The following is a 16,555-nucleotide window of genomic DNA, read 5'->3' as shown; positions in this document are numbered from 1 at the left end:
GACCTGAATCCACCCCGTATGGAAATACTGCCATGAACTTTTGTTCACTACTGCTGCTGCAAGACTTGTAACAAAGTACTCAAAATGTCAGTATCTGCACTTACTGCTTACCTGGTTTTCCCACAGGCTGATATATGTGCTGGTTCCCAGCCTATAAAATAAATAAACATATAGTTACTGCAGTGCTTGCAGCTTTCATCAGCACTATCTCAATCTCAAACACCAAGAGCAGCCAGCTCTCAGCACATTTCCCACCAGTTAAAAATACATCCCAATTTACCATCATCAGTCCCTCACTACAGTTCTATTACTTATAGAGCAATAAAAGAATTTTCATGTGTTTTGTACTGCTTACAACAGCCCTGGTCTCTACATTACAGTTCATCCTTCCTTACTACTCAAAGGTGGTGGGGCAGTAACAGGCATTTCCACTCTGTGTCCACAGATCCAACTGCAGAGGTCAAGGTGGTGAAGGAGAAATGGCAACACAACAGAGACTCCAGCACTTCCTGCTGAATGGTTCTGTAATGGGAACACACTTCTAAGCTGGTTTGCTTTTTGGTTTTGTTGCAGAGCTCTTAGCCAAGGCCCATTTGGTTATTCTCTTGGAAGAACTGAGTAACAGACTGAAGTGACTTTCCCTGGTAATTGCATTCATACATTCACACCAAACTCATCACTGCTCTGAGCAGCCCAAATGTCAGCACAATATTAAGGAATATCTCTGTATCATCTCCTCTGGCCTTTAGGGGTGATTTTAACTTCCCCAAATTCAACTGGGAATATCATACAGTGGACGCAGAGAGGTCCAGGCAACTTCTGTGAAATAACTTCTTGGTGCAGGTATTAAGGAAGCTGACTGGGAAAGGTGATTCCTGGAATTGCTGTTTGTAAACAGAGAGGGACTCATGGGCCAAGTGCTGAGCAGTGCCTGCCTCAGTCATGGTGACCACAAAGGAGTTGAGTTTCAAATTGCTGGAGAAAGGAGAAAAAATTCCAGCAAACCCTGACTGTGGAGAGAGCGGACTTTGGGCACTTTCCAGGAAACAGCGAGGTCCCCTGGGAATCTGCTTTTGAAGGAACTGCAGTCCATGGATGTCAGGGGCTTTCTAAGAGCAAGCTTTTAAAAGCACAGAGGCAGCAATTGCAGAGTGCTGGAAATCAAGCAAGCAGGGCAGAAAAGAGCCTGGCAGAGCTGAGATCTTCTAGAACTTAGGTGGACAAAGGAAGTGTTCAGACTTTGGAAACAGGGACAGGTGGCATCCCTACAGAGCTGCTGTTTGCCACTGCAGGGAGAGAATTCGTGCTGACAAAGCTTGACCACAGTTTCAGCTGGACAGCACCACAAAAAAGGCTTTTTAAAAATGTCAGCAGCAACAGGAAAAACAGAAATTGCCTCTATGAGGTTGGCCACCTCACAAACAGGGACATGGAGACATTCAATCATGTCTCCACCTTTGATTTGTGCTGTTAACCTAAATATTTCAAATCTGATAACCTCAGGGGAAAAGAAAGAGACCAAGAGAGAGGCAGAAGAATGAAATCCCACTAAAACAATTCTTGCATTTTTACTTCCACAAAATTGCGCATTGAAAGTGCAAGTCAAAAGAATGTGATCAGACAGGAACTGCCAAAATGTGGGTGGTAACTTCTCATTTGTATCACTGCCCAATTTCTCATCCTCTCAGTCAGAAACTCAAATTGACTCACAGCAGCATTAAGCATTTTCCACTGCAAATGATGTCACAGTCATGCTCTGAATCTACTGAGAACTACAAGATCCAATTCCATGACTGGAAATGTGGTTATCATGAACTAGAGTCTCTTTAAAAACCCATTTTCTCCATGACCATGGGGTGTTTTCTTCACACTCTTTCAAATGGAGTGTGATACTAGACCACCTCATCTGTGCACACAGGACTTCCCCTGGGAACAGTTTGGAATCTGTAACCTGTGACATGACCTGAAAATCTCCCAGGCATCTCAAAGCATCTTCACGAGCAGCACAAAATGCAGCAACACTTTTCTTGCTCTTATATAAAGATGCAACAACATCCAAGGCCTAATGGTTACTAATAGTCTTCTCCAACTTCATGGAAAAAATCTTAGGAGCTTCCAGACATGAATGTCTCCAGAGACCATGCTGCAGTGTGTCATTGATACACTCATCCATGACTGTGTCCTGCCTGCAAAGGCAGGAAGAATCCCTGAATTCTTAAGAAGTGAAGAAATGCTGAAGCCAAGGCAGGAGTTTATAGTTGCATCCCAAATGAAGGAGGGTGAATTTAAATTATCCACTGCATTCCTGGGGACAAACAGTGGATGAAACCCCAAGTTTGTGTCAATAACAGTCCCTAGCCTAATCCCCCTTTGCCAACAGTATGATCCAGAGATTCCAGTGACAATTAAAGAATTGAAGAGATGGTTTAGTTAAACAGACAGGAGTTAAACCACTAAGAAAGAATACCCAAGCTGCAGCTGCTGTCTGGGAATAAAGGAGTGCCTGTGGGGTTTATTCCAATTGTTTCATAGTAGACCATTTACCCCAGACAGATTTCTGGGTAATACAACAGCAACATTTACATTCCTTGTGAGAAAACCCTTCAGATATTTAAACAATTGCAAAAGTTACTTTAATCCTGTTTCCTGTTGACATAACTTGCAGAAAACAATCCCCATTTTTAAATAAAAGGCCCAGTTCTTCAACACATGAGCACTTGGAAATTAATGTATTTGTGGAAACATTTTAATATTTGTTTCAAGAACAGCTTCAAGGGAAAAAAAAACAAACCCAACCAACAAATCCTAAATCCCCCAAACTGCTGCATGAACCACTTTGCTGTGGCTGCTGTTCCCACAGAAACTGAGCCTCCTGGAAAGCTGTACCACCATATAATAACAGTGGAAACGTTTAGCAAAACCTTTAAATCATCTCCCACACCCAAGACTGTACAGCATGTTCTACCAGGAAACTGGAGGAAGAGCTGGGAGAGGAAAATCCCCCCACACTTACTGGGCCCTGGAGACCTCCGTCCTCCCGGTCAATGCTGCCTCTGGAGAGCCTCATGTCGGGTTTCTGAAACAAAAATCCAACAATTCACTCTGTGCTCTGCTTACCCAGTGATGTACCCTCAGCTCAGAGGCAGTGTAAAGACAGGAAAATCCTGTTCAAAATGAACACTGACAAATCCAGATGTCATTTCACTCCAGTCCCTGCGCGCCCCCGCTGCCGCCCTCAGCACAGCAGCAAGAACACTCCAATAAATATCCAAAGTACCACTCTGGAAAACCTGCATTTTAGTTTTCTCAAAGGCAGCAAAAATTGGGGTTTTTTCCTAAAAAAAAAGAAAAAAAAAAGCTTGCTTCCCAACAGCAAAATTCCAACCACAAGATGAGAAACGCTGCACGTTAATTCCCGCTTCCTGCCCCAGGACGGCTTAAATGTACTTGGCTCCCTCTCCAAGCAAATGGGGCCAATTACTGGAGCTCTAAATGCTCCATATAGATACAGCCAGCCAACAAAGCCATCCAGATGCCCTTTTCTCCCCATACAAGCAACAAACAAATCTCTATTTTATGTTTTTTACGCACAATACAGGAACGCGGGGCTTGCTTGGTTTTAAAAGCAAAAATAAAGCCACACCAATTTTGATTCAATTCTGATTTTTTTTTTTTTTTTGGTCACACATAAACCAGTCATTTTTCTCACAGTATATCCTAAGTTGGAAGGGACTCACAAAAACCACTAAGTCAAACTTCTGGCCCTGCACAGGAAAACCCCCCTCATCTCCCCAGCAAATTCAGGTTTGTTATATTTATTCTTCAAGGACAACGTTGATTACATGGAAAGACAAAGGAATAGTGGATGTGAAGCCAAGGTTAACACTGATCTGAAGACACAAGCTCAGCAGAATTACAATGTGCTTCTTGTGCACAAATTCTGGCACTTAAAAACAGGATTTATCTGACTCTCTCCTATGAGACTGGATGAGGAGTCACTGATAACTCAAGAGATAAAATGGTCACATGCAACATAAAAAATGACATTTTTTATTTAGAGAAATGTAGGTGTAACTAAACACAGTGCCACTAAACCACTGACCACATGTTCTTTTAGGGTTAATTTCAGGGGACAAACACATCCTTTTCTTGTTTAAAGCTATTTGAGATTCATTCCACCTTTAAGAATACTAAAGAATAATTCCAACTCACAAATCCTATGAAATGACCCTAAAAACCAGCAGGGCAGAAGGCTCCTGCAAAAACACACTAATATTGATCTTCTGTCATTAAAAATAGTCCAGTTGTGCTGCCAGTCTGTCAGAAGGGCTTACATTTGGGATTTTCATTCAGTCTTCTGCAGACTGAATGAGGCACAGCCAGAGACAGCCACTGCCTGAAAGAACTTGCAGATTAAAAATAGACAAATTATATCAGACAGGGAAATATTTAACCCTATCTTAAACATGAAGAACTGAAACAGACACAAGTAGTTTCCTAATGATATTCCAGGAATTTGTGACAAATTTCAAGATGAAGCCTACCACTGACTCATCTCCAGTTTATTTCCTTATTACCATGAAGGAATTTTTTTCTGATTAAAGCATCATTTGATATGAGCACATCTGAAACTTCACTAGACAGGTAAATTCTCATTGTATTTTTCAGCTAAAGCACATAGCTATCCTTGTTAAATATCCATATAAAGCATACGACAAACTACATTTCTATTATACATACTCACAATTTGCCATCATTTCATGTTCATTTCTAGCCAGGGATGTGCCCAAACTCTTTGGAAATAACCAAAGACTATTTTATCACAGAGGTCTTTAATGCTCTTTGCATTTACAGCAATTTATTACTCAAAAAATGCACTTTAAACCATAGAATGGTTTGGGCTGGAAAAAACCCTGAAGATCATCTTGTTCCAACCCCCTGCTACAGGCAGGGAAAACCTTCCCCTGGACATCTAGACCATGTCCCTCAGACCAGATTCCAGAGACAATGAAATATTGAGCATTTTAAGAGTCAGAAGCACAAAACTGCACACTAGTCCAAATAACAGGACCTTTTTTTCCTAGTAATATAAGCAAAAAAATTAGATTAGCAGACAGAATACCCATCTCCTCTCCTTGTCTTGCTGAGAAGGTCCCTCCTTCCAGCATCCAAAGTCTCCAAATCACAGCAACAATTCCATTCCCCGAGTCTCCACCAGCAGCCAGCGTGCAGCACATTGAGTTCCCTCCAGGACACCCCAACCCACAGCCCAGGCACTGCTGCACAGAAAAGCTGCAAACGCTCACAAAATATCACAAAAATGGTGATTATTAACTTGACAAATGCTTCACACATGATCAACAAAAATCCCAAGTCCTACTGACCGCCCCCACACCAACAAGGCTCCAAGAACCTGATCCTGAACTGCAGATCCCAAGTGCCAGGGGGTGATGGCAAACCTGAGGGACCCTGAGCCCCTGTGACCAGCACAGCTACACCTTGGAAATAAGGAAAAAATCTTTTAGTAGGACATAAACTTCTTTCAACTTCCACAAAAATTTTCCTCTGCCTCATCAAAACCTGGATAGCCAGGAACACATGGAGCAGAAGTGTTCAACTTTTGTGTCCAATGACTAAGAAAAGTCCCAATTATATATTTATTTATTTTAATGGTCTAATAAATTCAAACAACTCCCATTTGACTAAATGATTTTCTGATTTGTTCTTCTGTACATATGGAAATGTCAGAAGGCAAGATATTTGACAGTAAAGGGGATTTTGATGATCAAACTCCTATCGTATTTTAAAGTATTATTTAGCAGCAATTCTTCCACTTCTGCAGTTGCAAGAGCTTTGAGCCCCTCATGCTGCCACGACAGCGATGCACTGTTGAATTTTTAATACTGAGATCCTTTAGTTGTTTAATGCAACTTTCTCTAGGACAACAATCAGCCTCACACCAATCCTGTTCTGTACTTCACACACCATTTCACAGCCCCAAAGAACTCCTTGCCATCTTTCCAGTCCCTGCCATGGCTCTGGACTGTCCAAAAACCACCGAGAGAAAGAACTGTATCTTGTTAAAATCTTACAGAAAAACAAAGTCCTTCAGAAGTAAATGGATCTTTTTAAAAATAAATAAGCCTGCTATCTAAAATCTTTGAAAATGTCAAGAGGAATTTTCAGACAGGATGTGTATGTTGACAAACTGGGACATAATCCACTTTATTTCCAGTATTTCTGGTTATTTGCTAATAAAAGAACATGCAAGCCTTGGAGTTCTCAGGACATGCTGAATTGTAATGTCTTGGTGGGATTTTCTCAGGCTTAAAATTAGAATCTTATTTTAGCAACAGTTCACATCAATTAGACTTGAATTGCAGTTCTCAGTGTCAAAACAGGACAAAACCACAAGTATGTGGGAATTTCAGAAAAAAACCCCAACGAACCCAAGCATGATAAGGAAAATATGTGAGTTATTTCTTCTTAAGCTATCCCAGAAAGGACTGTAAATTTCTTAGTACAAAACTGTTCTGTCTGCTGAGGAGTTACTAACAGGCATGCACACACATATCTTTATTTATCTGATTAAAAATAATGTACAAAACATCAGCACAGCCAGAAAGAAAGGTTCAAACTGGTAACTCCAAATAAAGGAAGGAGCAGGCAATTAAATAGGCCTAAAAGAAGAGAAGTGAAAAATGTTCAGAGATAATTTTTGATTGTTTTAGATGGTTTGTAGTGCAGCCATTTCATCTCCCACCTGAATGTACCCTGGACAGAGACTGTGTCCTGTAGTGATCTGTATCAAGCTTTAGGTGCAGAAATGTTTTGTGTCTCCACTGCAGCTTTCTTAAAAATAATTCACCTATTTCTGTCCTTCCTGGAGATGCTCATCTCCACAGCACTTTTATCAATAGAGCATGAAAATTTAATCATCACAAGTTTCAATCAGTGTCCATTAAAGCTGTCCATTAAAGACCCAAAGTGCTGCCTCCCCTCCCTGTCAGGGGCTGGGAGGGAGTGTCAATCCTGGATCCCCCAAAATCAACCACCAATTCTCTCCTCAGTCTCCAATGAATGTATTTGGTACAATTTAAAATCAAACACTCCTTTACTCTTCAGTTTTTACACAACAGATTTATTTTCATTCAGGACCTTCCCACGAGGAAAGACCTGTTTGTTTTCTCTTTTTACAGCAGAATTTTCAGAATTCTGGATTCTGTTGAGGCTGCAGCTTGAAAACAACATTTTTATCCTTTCAAGTACTGACTAGTCCCACGTTCTCCAAAGACCAGTTTCAGGCAAACTGCTTACACTGATAACAAGCTCCCCAAGGACCAGCACATTTCCATTTCAATGCCACTGCAACTGAATTCCCCATCTGGGGAGTCCCTCCCAGCAGCATCAGTGCTGTTTATCCCTGTACTAATAGGAGTTGTGTTTTCCCCCTGCAGAAGCAGCAATAAATTTCAAGTCGTGAGCAAGTTGGTGTTACTCTGGGGAAACAAAAATTGTACTAACAGAAACCCACAAAGGATTTTTCATCTTGTTGCAGTGTCTTACAATAAATGATTTGCAGTTGCTCCCCTGTGAGTCCAGCTCTCAGTAGTACAAGTGGGATGTGCTGTAAAGCCTGAGGGTTGAGTAAATAGAGCTGTTTTTGGAAGCAGACAGTTTACACTCAGAACACTACACATGGTTACAAAAGTTAAATATTATAGTTAAGTAAGCTAAATATTAAAATCTGGCTCTACTCTGTTGTTCTCTGTACTGAAAAGGACAAATGCTATTTGAAACCTGCCTAAAGCAGGCAAGGAAGGGCCAGGTTTCTTCTCCCTAAATCACCTGGAATAAAAATAGGGAAAGCCCTTCTTCCCAGAGCAGAAATGTTAATTGTCACTCACTAGAGGACACTGGCCAAGGAGGATCTGTGTGTAATACCTGGCTTATTTCTATGCTGGACATCATTACATGGCTTTAATGCCTCAATAAATGGCTTATTTCCTCATGTTTGGACTCTCATGTCTGAAATGTGGATATCCTTCAGGAGACCTGCAAGGCTTCCAAGAGTGGTTCCCCACAATGACTTTTGTACATCTTCACTTCCTCAGGGTCAAACCTAGAAACTCACCCACGTTCCTTTTCCAAGAAACACCCACCTATAAATTGAATATTCTCCTGACACACATCCTGCTATGGGGCTCAAAGGCACCCTGGGGCTACCAGCAGCTCCTTTAGCTTCTAACATGAAGTGAAAATCTGTAGTAAGCATTCAAGGGTGAACCTCAAAGTCTGTACAGTCAAAATGTTAATGTGGAAAGAAAAATAATTGAAATCTCTTATGGATTCCAATTCTTCAACAGAAGAGATGCAAGAGAGATGCATCATTTATTCCTCACAATAAAACTAATACAAAATGGAAACACAGCAAATCTCTCCCAAACAATTGCTATGATTGTACTACAGATAAAAGAAAAATCAGCAAGTTCCTTCTCAGCATCAATCTGGGGGATGATAAACACCCTAATGGTCCAGAGGCTGAATCAAGAGACACTACAAATAATCATCATTTATTCTACACAAAAAATTAGAAGATTTTCTGCAGAAAGTTCTCACACAACCTACTGCCACTAGCTGCAATGTCAATGCCTCATTCCCAGAAAGCACATTGATTCCACAAAATGTTCTTGACCAGCTTTAAAATTTTAACCATCAGTGGGATGAGTTTGACCTCCTGGGTTGTGCAGGTCACAAGCAACTGGTGCCACACAATACTGGAAAAGTTAATGCCTAAATTAGGGAAGAAATTTTCCTTTCCCCTCCCTCTTTTCAGACCAAGCAATCTGGGCACAGAGGTTTGTTTGCTGTCATACCAATGGGAAACTGCAAATTCCCAAGTGGACTTTGAAGGAAACCAATTTCCACACTCATTAATCAAAAGTCACTTCTTAGCTCAGGCACAACGTGGATCTCAGCTAGAACATGTCCTGGCCATGGGGGCATCTACCAGTAGTTACAACACAGGAGATTTCCAAACTGGAACATTCCTTGAAATATGTCTAAGATCAAGCCCAGGATTGCTCTGTCACAACCCACACTGTAAATTTAAATTTACACCACAGCACTGTAAATTCTCCCCTGTCCCGAGAGGCTCAGGCACCCACAGGCTCCTGGTAACATTCTACTCCCACCTTCTACTCCATCTGCAGCCATCAGCCTCAAGTAGGAGAAATTTAACACACAACTTGAATTTTGACAGCTAGGAAGCCAGAGCTGAAGCAAAGAAATACACCAGTGGCACTGACAACAAGGAACTGTGGAATTGCAGAGAAATAAAATCAGAAAATCCCATTACCAATTATTTCTTTTTTCTGCTTGTGGTGAGGTTCAGAGCTTTTCCCCTCCTCCCAGAGCTCTCTTTTACATTATTTCTTCCCACTAACATGTGCCATTATTCCTCCAGGGCAAGACTGGGTACAACTCTCAGCACAGCCAGGGCCTTTAGATGGCTGATGGTGGCATCTTTTTTAGGGGTGGAATAAACACAGATCCTTCTATGCAAGAACAAACAGGCAACCTTCAGATGGGCACAGAATTATACCCACAACTTCCCCCCACAAACACCCAGCTGGATAAAGTGAGATTCACCAAAAGCCACAGCTGTTCAAGATATCTGAAATAACAGTTCTCACTAGCTGAACACTTATTTAAAACCTGTTTCCAAACCCACATTTTGAGGGTCCTGTGTCCTGTAAATTTTCTCATTTCACAGAAGTGACCAGTTTTAGCCAGCTGCAATACAAAACCAAAAATGAGGAGGAATTAAGGAGGTCTGTGAAATAAAGAATTACCAGGAATCGTTCTTCTTTTTCAAGCCAGCGCTGATCCTCCTCCATCTCCTGCTGCTGTCGTATCAACCTCTCCTCCATGAGGTGTGTGGGGAGAACCTGGCTCATCCCTCGGATGTCCAAAGTGCCTGAATCCTACAATCCACAGTAACTTTATTCAGTTTCACAATTTAAAATGTGCATGAACAGGTGCAAGAACTTAGAGATTATAAAAGGAAAGCTTTTTAGGAGTCAATGCTCAGCAGCAGTTGAGCAGAGTTTTTTCAGCTCCTCAAAAACTGAAGCAGAGCAGCAAAAGAAACTCTTTCCAACCTTAAAGTTTTTATCTGCCTTGCTCTTAGTCACTGCAACCAAAAAAGCTTTGAAAGATTCTGTTCTGTTTTTCAGCAACATTGTCACTTCCTGTATTGTACTTCATTTATGCTGGACAACAAAACCAGACTTATCAATTTTGTTTTCTTGGTCTTGAGCAAGAATGTAACCATCCAGATGTTAAAAGCTGCAAGATAATTTTTTTTAAATCAAAACAAATGTACTATTCAGTGTTAGCCAACAATGGCAAAGCATGTCACAAAACCATTTTTAATGAATTTTTGACTGAATATTTATGCCCGTCTTAAGCTTACAAATACTCCACATATCATACCCCAATGCTGACTGGAAACCATTAGGAAATCATGTAGAAATTAGTACTTTTAAAAAAGCCAAGGGAAATTTGGTAACAGACTTCCCTGTATTTAACAGGTAAGTCTCAGAGATCACTTCAATGTTTATCAGGAACACAGGGACTAGAGCTGGTTAGAGAAGAAACATATTTAAGACAGAAGCTGCAAAAACTGAATCTTTGTGGAAGGAAAAAATGGAATAAAAAAAGTGTACAACAGTGGAGAACAGAAAAAAAAGACAGAAGGCTAAAGGGGGAATTAGTTTGATGTTCCCCAGCAGCTCAGTGCAATCATGACAGGCTGGAAAGCACCCACAAGGAATTCAGCTCAGGAGCAGGCTTTCAGATCATTTCATTTTCTCTTCTGGGTAAGTTACAAAGAAGCCTCAATCCTTCAGCAGTATCTCCCAAGAGGTATTTTTACATGAGTGTTCCCACCTCTGTGAACAGCTCTAAGTTCCAGTAAAGTCTTCTCTTAACAAACACCAAATATTTGCTATCACTCAGTTAAGATAAGTAGTAACAACTTCATGAAGAATTCATGTGAAGTGACACTTCATGCCCAGCCTCACACAGAAAGATTTGTTTAAAAAACAATTCAGTCCTGACTCCCAGCCCATTGCAGTGAGGCAATTTTAAAAGCACCAGAAAAACTCAGTTTTCCTATAAGAGATTCACCTAAATAACAGAAGTAATACATTTTATAGTAATAAAAAGTGTATTGTAGTGTACAGAACACAGGAACAGATGTGTCAGGTCTCATACCTCCATGTTTGGTTGCCACACTGATATTTCCTGAGGCCGATGGTTCCAGGAATCTGCTTGATCCAGGAGAGAAGCCTGCCCAGGATAAATGCTGCCTGCCATGGCTGGGATCCCATGAGAACCAGGGTAGCCAGACACCTTCAGGGGGCAAAAAACCCCACATGGGCAAAAACAAAGAGAAAAACAGAGATATTAGTAAGACCTGTGCTTCCCCATAATGAAAACATCCCCTCCAAGACAGCAAACATGAAAGCACAGAAATGACTCAATTCAAGCAGTCACTGAAAGGAAGAAGGGGAGGCAACATCAGAAGGGGGAAGCTGAGCCAAAATATGACATCTCTGTTTGAAGTTTTTGAGGATGCCCATCATAACATAACTGATTTAGAATAACTGCAACAGAACAGAAATACAACTTTTGAGGATAAGTATTTCACGGTGCTGATATCAAACCAGCAGCATGCTCTAACCTCTGCAGTCAAGGAAATCAAAGTCCTCTGAGGACAAAACTAAATCTATAGATACATAAGAAAGAGCTACACATGCAGAGCTCATGTTCCAGTTAATAGGAGCCTGCAAACATCACCCTCAGAACCACATAAAAATGTACCCCCTGCTGTATCATACAGGCTTAGGGCTTGAGTGGCAGCATGTAATTAGTGTGCTGAGCTGAGTGGCCTGGGAACTTCTCCACAGGAAAATCCAAGTAGTTTTAATGAGCCAGAAGTACTTATTAAATCAATGAAAACCTCCCTCTCTTCATGGAAAAAATCCCTTTGACTGAGACAGCTGTAATATGGCTGTAGCCTTGAACAAACCTAAAATTGCTCCAAGTCCTGTAAAGACAAACTTTTGTTCTCAATTTCTTCAGCAGTTTTATGAAGAAAAGCAAAACCTGTGAGTATACAAGAGCTAATGGTAGCAGCTATCAAAACACAGAAAATAAAACATCAATGACCCCAAGGAAAGGCCCCCAGTTAATGCCATTTTATAAAGCAAGTGATTTCACAGCTCAGCACAAATGATAACATGAACACCACACTCCTTCAATAAATATGGAAATGCCTGATGTGTTTCACTGCAGTTTCAGGGATCTCAGCACCACATCAGATGTGGAAATATTTGCCATCTGGAATAAACCTACCAGGCTCAGTTAGGGGTTTTTTCCTATGTAAAACAAAACTCATTGAACAGAACTGAATTAAAATAAACCATGTAAGAAGTGCATCAATCCTAGCAGCTGCATCTAAGATAGAGAACCCACATTTGTGAAAAAAATACACACATGGTATGAAATGTAATACCTGGTAATGATTTGGCTGTACCATATGCTGTGGACTTGGATAAAACCCCTCACTGGATCTGGGACTGGGGTAACCAGGTCTACTGGGCTACAAACAAAAAGGAAATTTTAGAATCATTAAACACACACAGCTAAAACCAGAAAATTATGTTTCAGTGAGAAAAACATTTACAGGTTTGGCAAACTTAAAAAAAACCCAAACAGATTTTCTGTAATTATAAACACTTGGTTTTTAAACAATTAAAATTAAGTTTTCATCTCTTTTTGCTTGGCAATGGATGCAGCTGAATTGTTTGCTCAGTATGTCAATAAATAATGCTTGCTCTGTGAATTCTTTGTGTTTATTTAATTGCTTGCACTAAATGACCTGCTCTGTTCTGTTTAACTCTAGAGAGAACATCATCAAAGCATGTAAGTCTTAAATCAAATTTCCAGGTGCAATACAGCCTTGTTTCCAATTTTTGCTGTTAGTTTGTTGCTTTTGTGACTGTTCCCAAAAGTAAATTCTTTTGCTTCAGTAAGAATAACACAAACCAGATGGATTTATTTGCATGGCTATCTCCTTGTGGTATTCTGAGGTATAAAGTTAGTTCTGATAATTAACTTCTGTGTGACTAATTACCTCAACATGGAAAGTGCTTTTGATAATATTCTGAATCTCCAAAGGTACCAGTTGAGGGTTTCTTTTTGAATGAGGAGCAGCATTGCTGAGTATTTCAGGAGGAGAGAAATCAACCAAAGAGAGGAAAAAACCCCAAATTTTATCATTCTGCAAAGGGCTCTCTCAGTCCTTCTGACAGTTAAAGATAACCACATTAATTGGAGACTGCAGAATTTATCTTTATCTTATTGCTTGATGAAAGAATTCATTCTCATTCTGGTCTAGGATGTTTTCTGTCTTTGGTTTCTAACAGAAATATCACTGTGAGATACAAGTGATTTCAAAGTATGGATTGTGAGACCTGGTAATTGTTTGAGAATGTGTAGGAGCTTAAGACCTGTAACAATCTGCAACTCTTACAATGAATCATCAGAAGAATAAAAAAACCCAGTTGTTACATTAGAAAATTAGATAATAATTAAAGAGACACTTAAAAACTCCTACCTAAAACGTTCCACTTGTTCCAATGCCATTATTAAGCACATCCATATTTTACAGAAAAGAAATGTATAAAAAAAAAAGCCTAACCAACAACAGCATCAGAAATACAGGAGGACACAGCAACCCCCTCAAAACAGATTCTCTCCAGTGGCAGAATTAACTGCATTTTTAACACACTTTTGGTCAAGTGTTTCAGTTCATACATCACACACAAAGGTGTTCATTTCAAATGAAGTATTATACTGGTCCAATTCATGCAGTTTATCTGCTTCTGTAACTTGGAACATTGTCTGTTTAGATAAACACCAAATCCTGCTAATTCATCTCAGATGACTAAAAAGGTTGATGGACTGTTTGTTGTTTCTAGCTCTGAAATGAAAGCAGCAATTCCACTGCCCTCATTTCCTGCTTGCCATCAAGGTATTAAAATGCAGAACTAAGCTCAGAAATCTGATCCATCAGGCAACAACTTGGAAATGGAGAAAAAAACACCCCAAAACCCCCAAACACACACAAATCTCCCCCCTCCCCTCAAACCGAAACAAACCAAAACCAACCAAAAAGAGAAAATTGCTTTTCTTGATTGCTGGGGAATGTGTGCAGCACAAGGTGCCACACAAGTACTCCTGGAATTATTATTATCAGCTCCAGAACCTGGGAGCTCCAGGAATTCACCACGAGCTATCAGGACACAGACAATACAGTGGTGACTGCACAAAAATTAAATTCTTCAAAATACAGGCTTGAACTTTCAAGGAACAACTTGCAAAAATAACTGAGGGGAGCAGACAAGTCACTGAGAGGGAAGAGGGCTCAGCCACTGGTGAGGCTGGACTCCTACAGCTGCAGAACCCATCAGTGACATCCAAACAGAAATGGAAACGAAGTGGAAACTAAACCACGTACGTTTCTTGGAAACAAACCCCTAATTTTCTGTCCAGAAGAAGGAAAATGCAATTAGCTGACTCCTGTCCTGTCGCTAATGTGTTATAAATAAACTTCCCGCTGGCCTGAGAGCTCATTAGCCAAGAATTTGCAAGAGTGCTACGAGAAAGAAGGAAAAGCAAAGGGCAGGAGCCAGTTTTGTGGCAACTACGGGTGTCTTTTACAATTTAAAGTAGAAACAGAAAATCTTTAATGCAGTATCACAGCACGGATCAGTTCTAAGCACAGTTCAAGCAGAGCTGGGTCATTTCAGGCAAGGATTCCCAGATGGGGACAGAACTGGCCAGAATGCCGTGGTTTGAACCAACCCATCAGGGCAGGCTTTGAAGAAATAAATGGAATAAAAAGAAAGTTTTATGCTTGTTTTTTTAAATCACATGTAACTTGCATTCTTAGCTACCTTGGGAGGAGCTTCATCTGATCCTCCTGAGTCCCAGGATACCGTGACTTGTCGCCTGGATTCCATTCTCATTCGTTCTTCTTGCTGCAGCTTCTCTTCCTCCAGTATTGTACTAAGGAAAACATATTGCAATCAAGTAAAACTCCAGTTTCAGTGACTAACAAACCTCCCCCCACAGCTCTCGCATTTTTCACACTAATAAACAGTACTTGAAATGCTAGAAAATTACTGAAAGGCAAACTTCTTTTACATACACTGCTTTTGCATCTGAAAACCAGTATCAGGAAGAAATATTTCTATAGGATTACCAGGGCGCTTTTAACAACAAAAACAAAATTTTCAGAAAGCTTCCACTGATCTTGCACACAATTTTTTTGCAGTAAGTTCTTTTTATGTACAATTACACAGAGAAGTCCTCAAAGATAATCAATCAAACACTTACTTGCATGAAAGCTTAATCTTCACAAGAAAATATTCTACTGAACTGCTGCAAAGGTTCAAAACAAACTGAAAATGTTCTTTACTGAAACTCAAGAGCTTCAGATCACTGGGAATTTTTTTTCTTTTTTAAAGAAAGCAGTCAAAAATACTTCTTCAGTTCTTACGTTTTAGCCTAACCAGGAACACATTCAGCAAAGCAATTTAGCAAAACAGAGAGATCTGACAGAAATCACTCGGCTTTTAAGCATTCAGGTCAAAAGGCTGCATTTTCACAAAGTACAAGACAGTAGTAAAACCAGTTTGCTACTTACCACTGTTCTGACTATTAAAAAGCCTGTTTGAAGCTGAACGTGCTCCTGCTGCCCCCACAGCCAGCCTCCTCCCAGCTCTGCTATGTGGCTTATTAATGTTGGATATTTGCCATTTGAAAAATACTCCGAGAGAAGCTTTGAAAGAGGGAGCTGCCAATTCCTTGGAGCCGCACGCTACGCGGACAGTCTGGAGATGTGAGCAGGGCAGATTATTTCCATATCGCTGTCCCCAGGGTAAAGACAATCCTGTGGAGGAGCTACTCCAGTTTCTTTATCACTCAGGAGTTTCCAGAAACAAAGCTAAGTTCTGAGTTTATAATCTCCTGTTCAGTCTGCTAAACAACCACCCAGAATTACTCATTCAGGGGATGAGATCAACTCCAGCAATCTATTCTCATCGTGGAACTTCACTGCTTGTTTCAAGAATAAATTCCTGCTGGAGACAAGAACTTTGCTTTTCCTTACTCAGCCAAAAAAACCCCAAACTATGCCACTTGTGAAAAGCAGAGAAGTCATTTCGTCTCACTGCAGCTAAATCAAGTTTATAACTATTGCTGCAATTTCAATCCATCACTGCTGAAGCAACACAGGAATGTGGAACAAAAGCAAAATCAGACAAGCTATTTGCAAAAGTCACCCTGCTAGAACCACCATGGAAACACAGCCCAACAGAGGGAATGAAGAGAGGATCCTTCTATTTTATCTCTTTATTCCTTCAGAATAAGGAAAATGCAAGATTCCCTACTTGAACCCATGAAGAACTGGCACAACCTC

General features: G+C 40.4%; 1 protein-coding gene across 3 annotated transcripts in view; it reads right to left on the bottom strand.

The window, feature by feature from the left end:
* The window catches only part of PTK2 (protein tyrosine kinase 2), a 188,532-nt gene that overhangs the window by 6,949 nt on the left and 165,028 nt on the right, over nucleotides 1-16,555 (bottom strand). For all 3 annotated transcript variants that reach the window (XM_063407212.1, XM_063407051.1, XM_063407126.1), the window contains 6 exons: nucleotides 15,030-15,141; nucleotides 12,584-12,670; nucleotides 11,281-11,418; nucleotides 9,855-9,986; nucleotides 3,014-3,076; nucleotides 112-151 (listed from right to left, as the gene is read on the bottom strand). In XM_063407212.1, coding sequence (XP_063263282.1) covers nucleotides 112-151; nucleotides 3,014-3,076; nucleotides 9,855-9,986; nucleotides 11,281-11,418; nucleotides 12,584-12,670; nucleotides 15,030-15,141 — 572 coding nt within the window. The remainder of the gene's footprint in view (nucleotides 1-111; nucleotides 152-3,013; nucleotides 3,077-9,854; nucleotides 9,987-11,280; nucleotides 11,419-12,583; nucleotides 12,671-15,029; nucleotides 15,142-16,555) is intronic.

This window comes from Prinia subflava, chromosome 1, assembly GCF_021018805.1.
Source record: "Prinia subflava isolate CZ2003 ecotype Zambia chromosome 1, Cam_Psub_1.2, whole genome shotgun sequence".
Taxonomy (NCBI): Eukaryota; Metazoa; Chordata; class Aves; order Passeriformes; family Cisticolidae; genus Prinia; species Prinia subflava.
The sequence above is the reverse complement of the archived record's forward strand: the minus strand, read 5'-3'. Positions and strand labels throughout refer to the sequence as shown.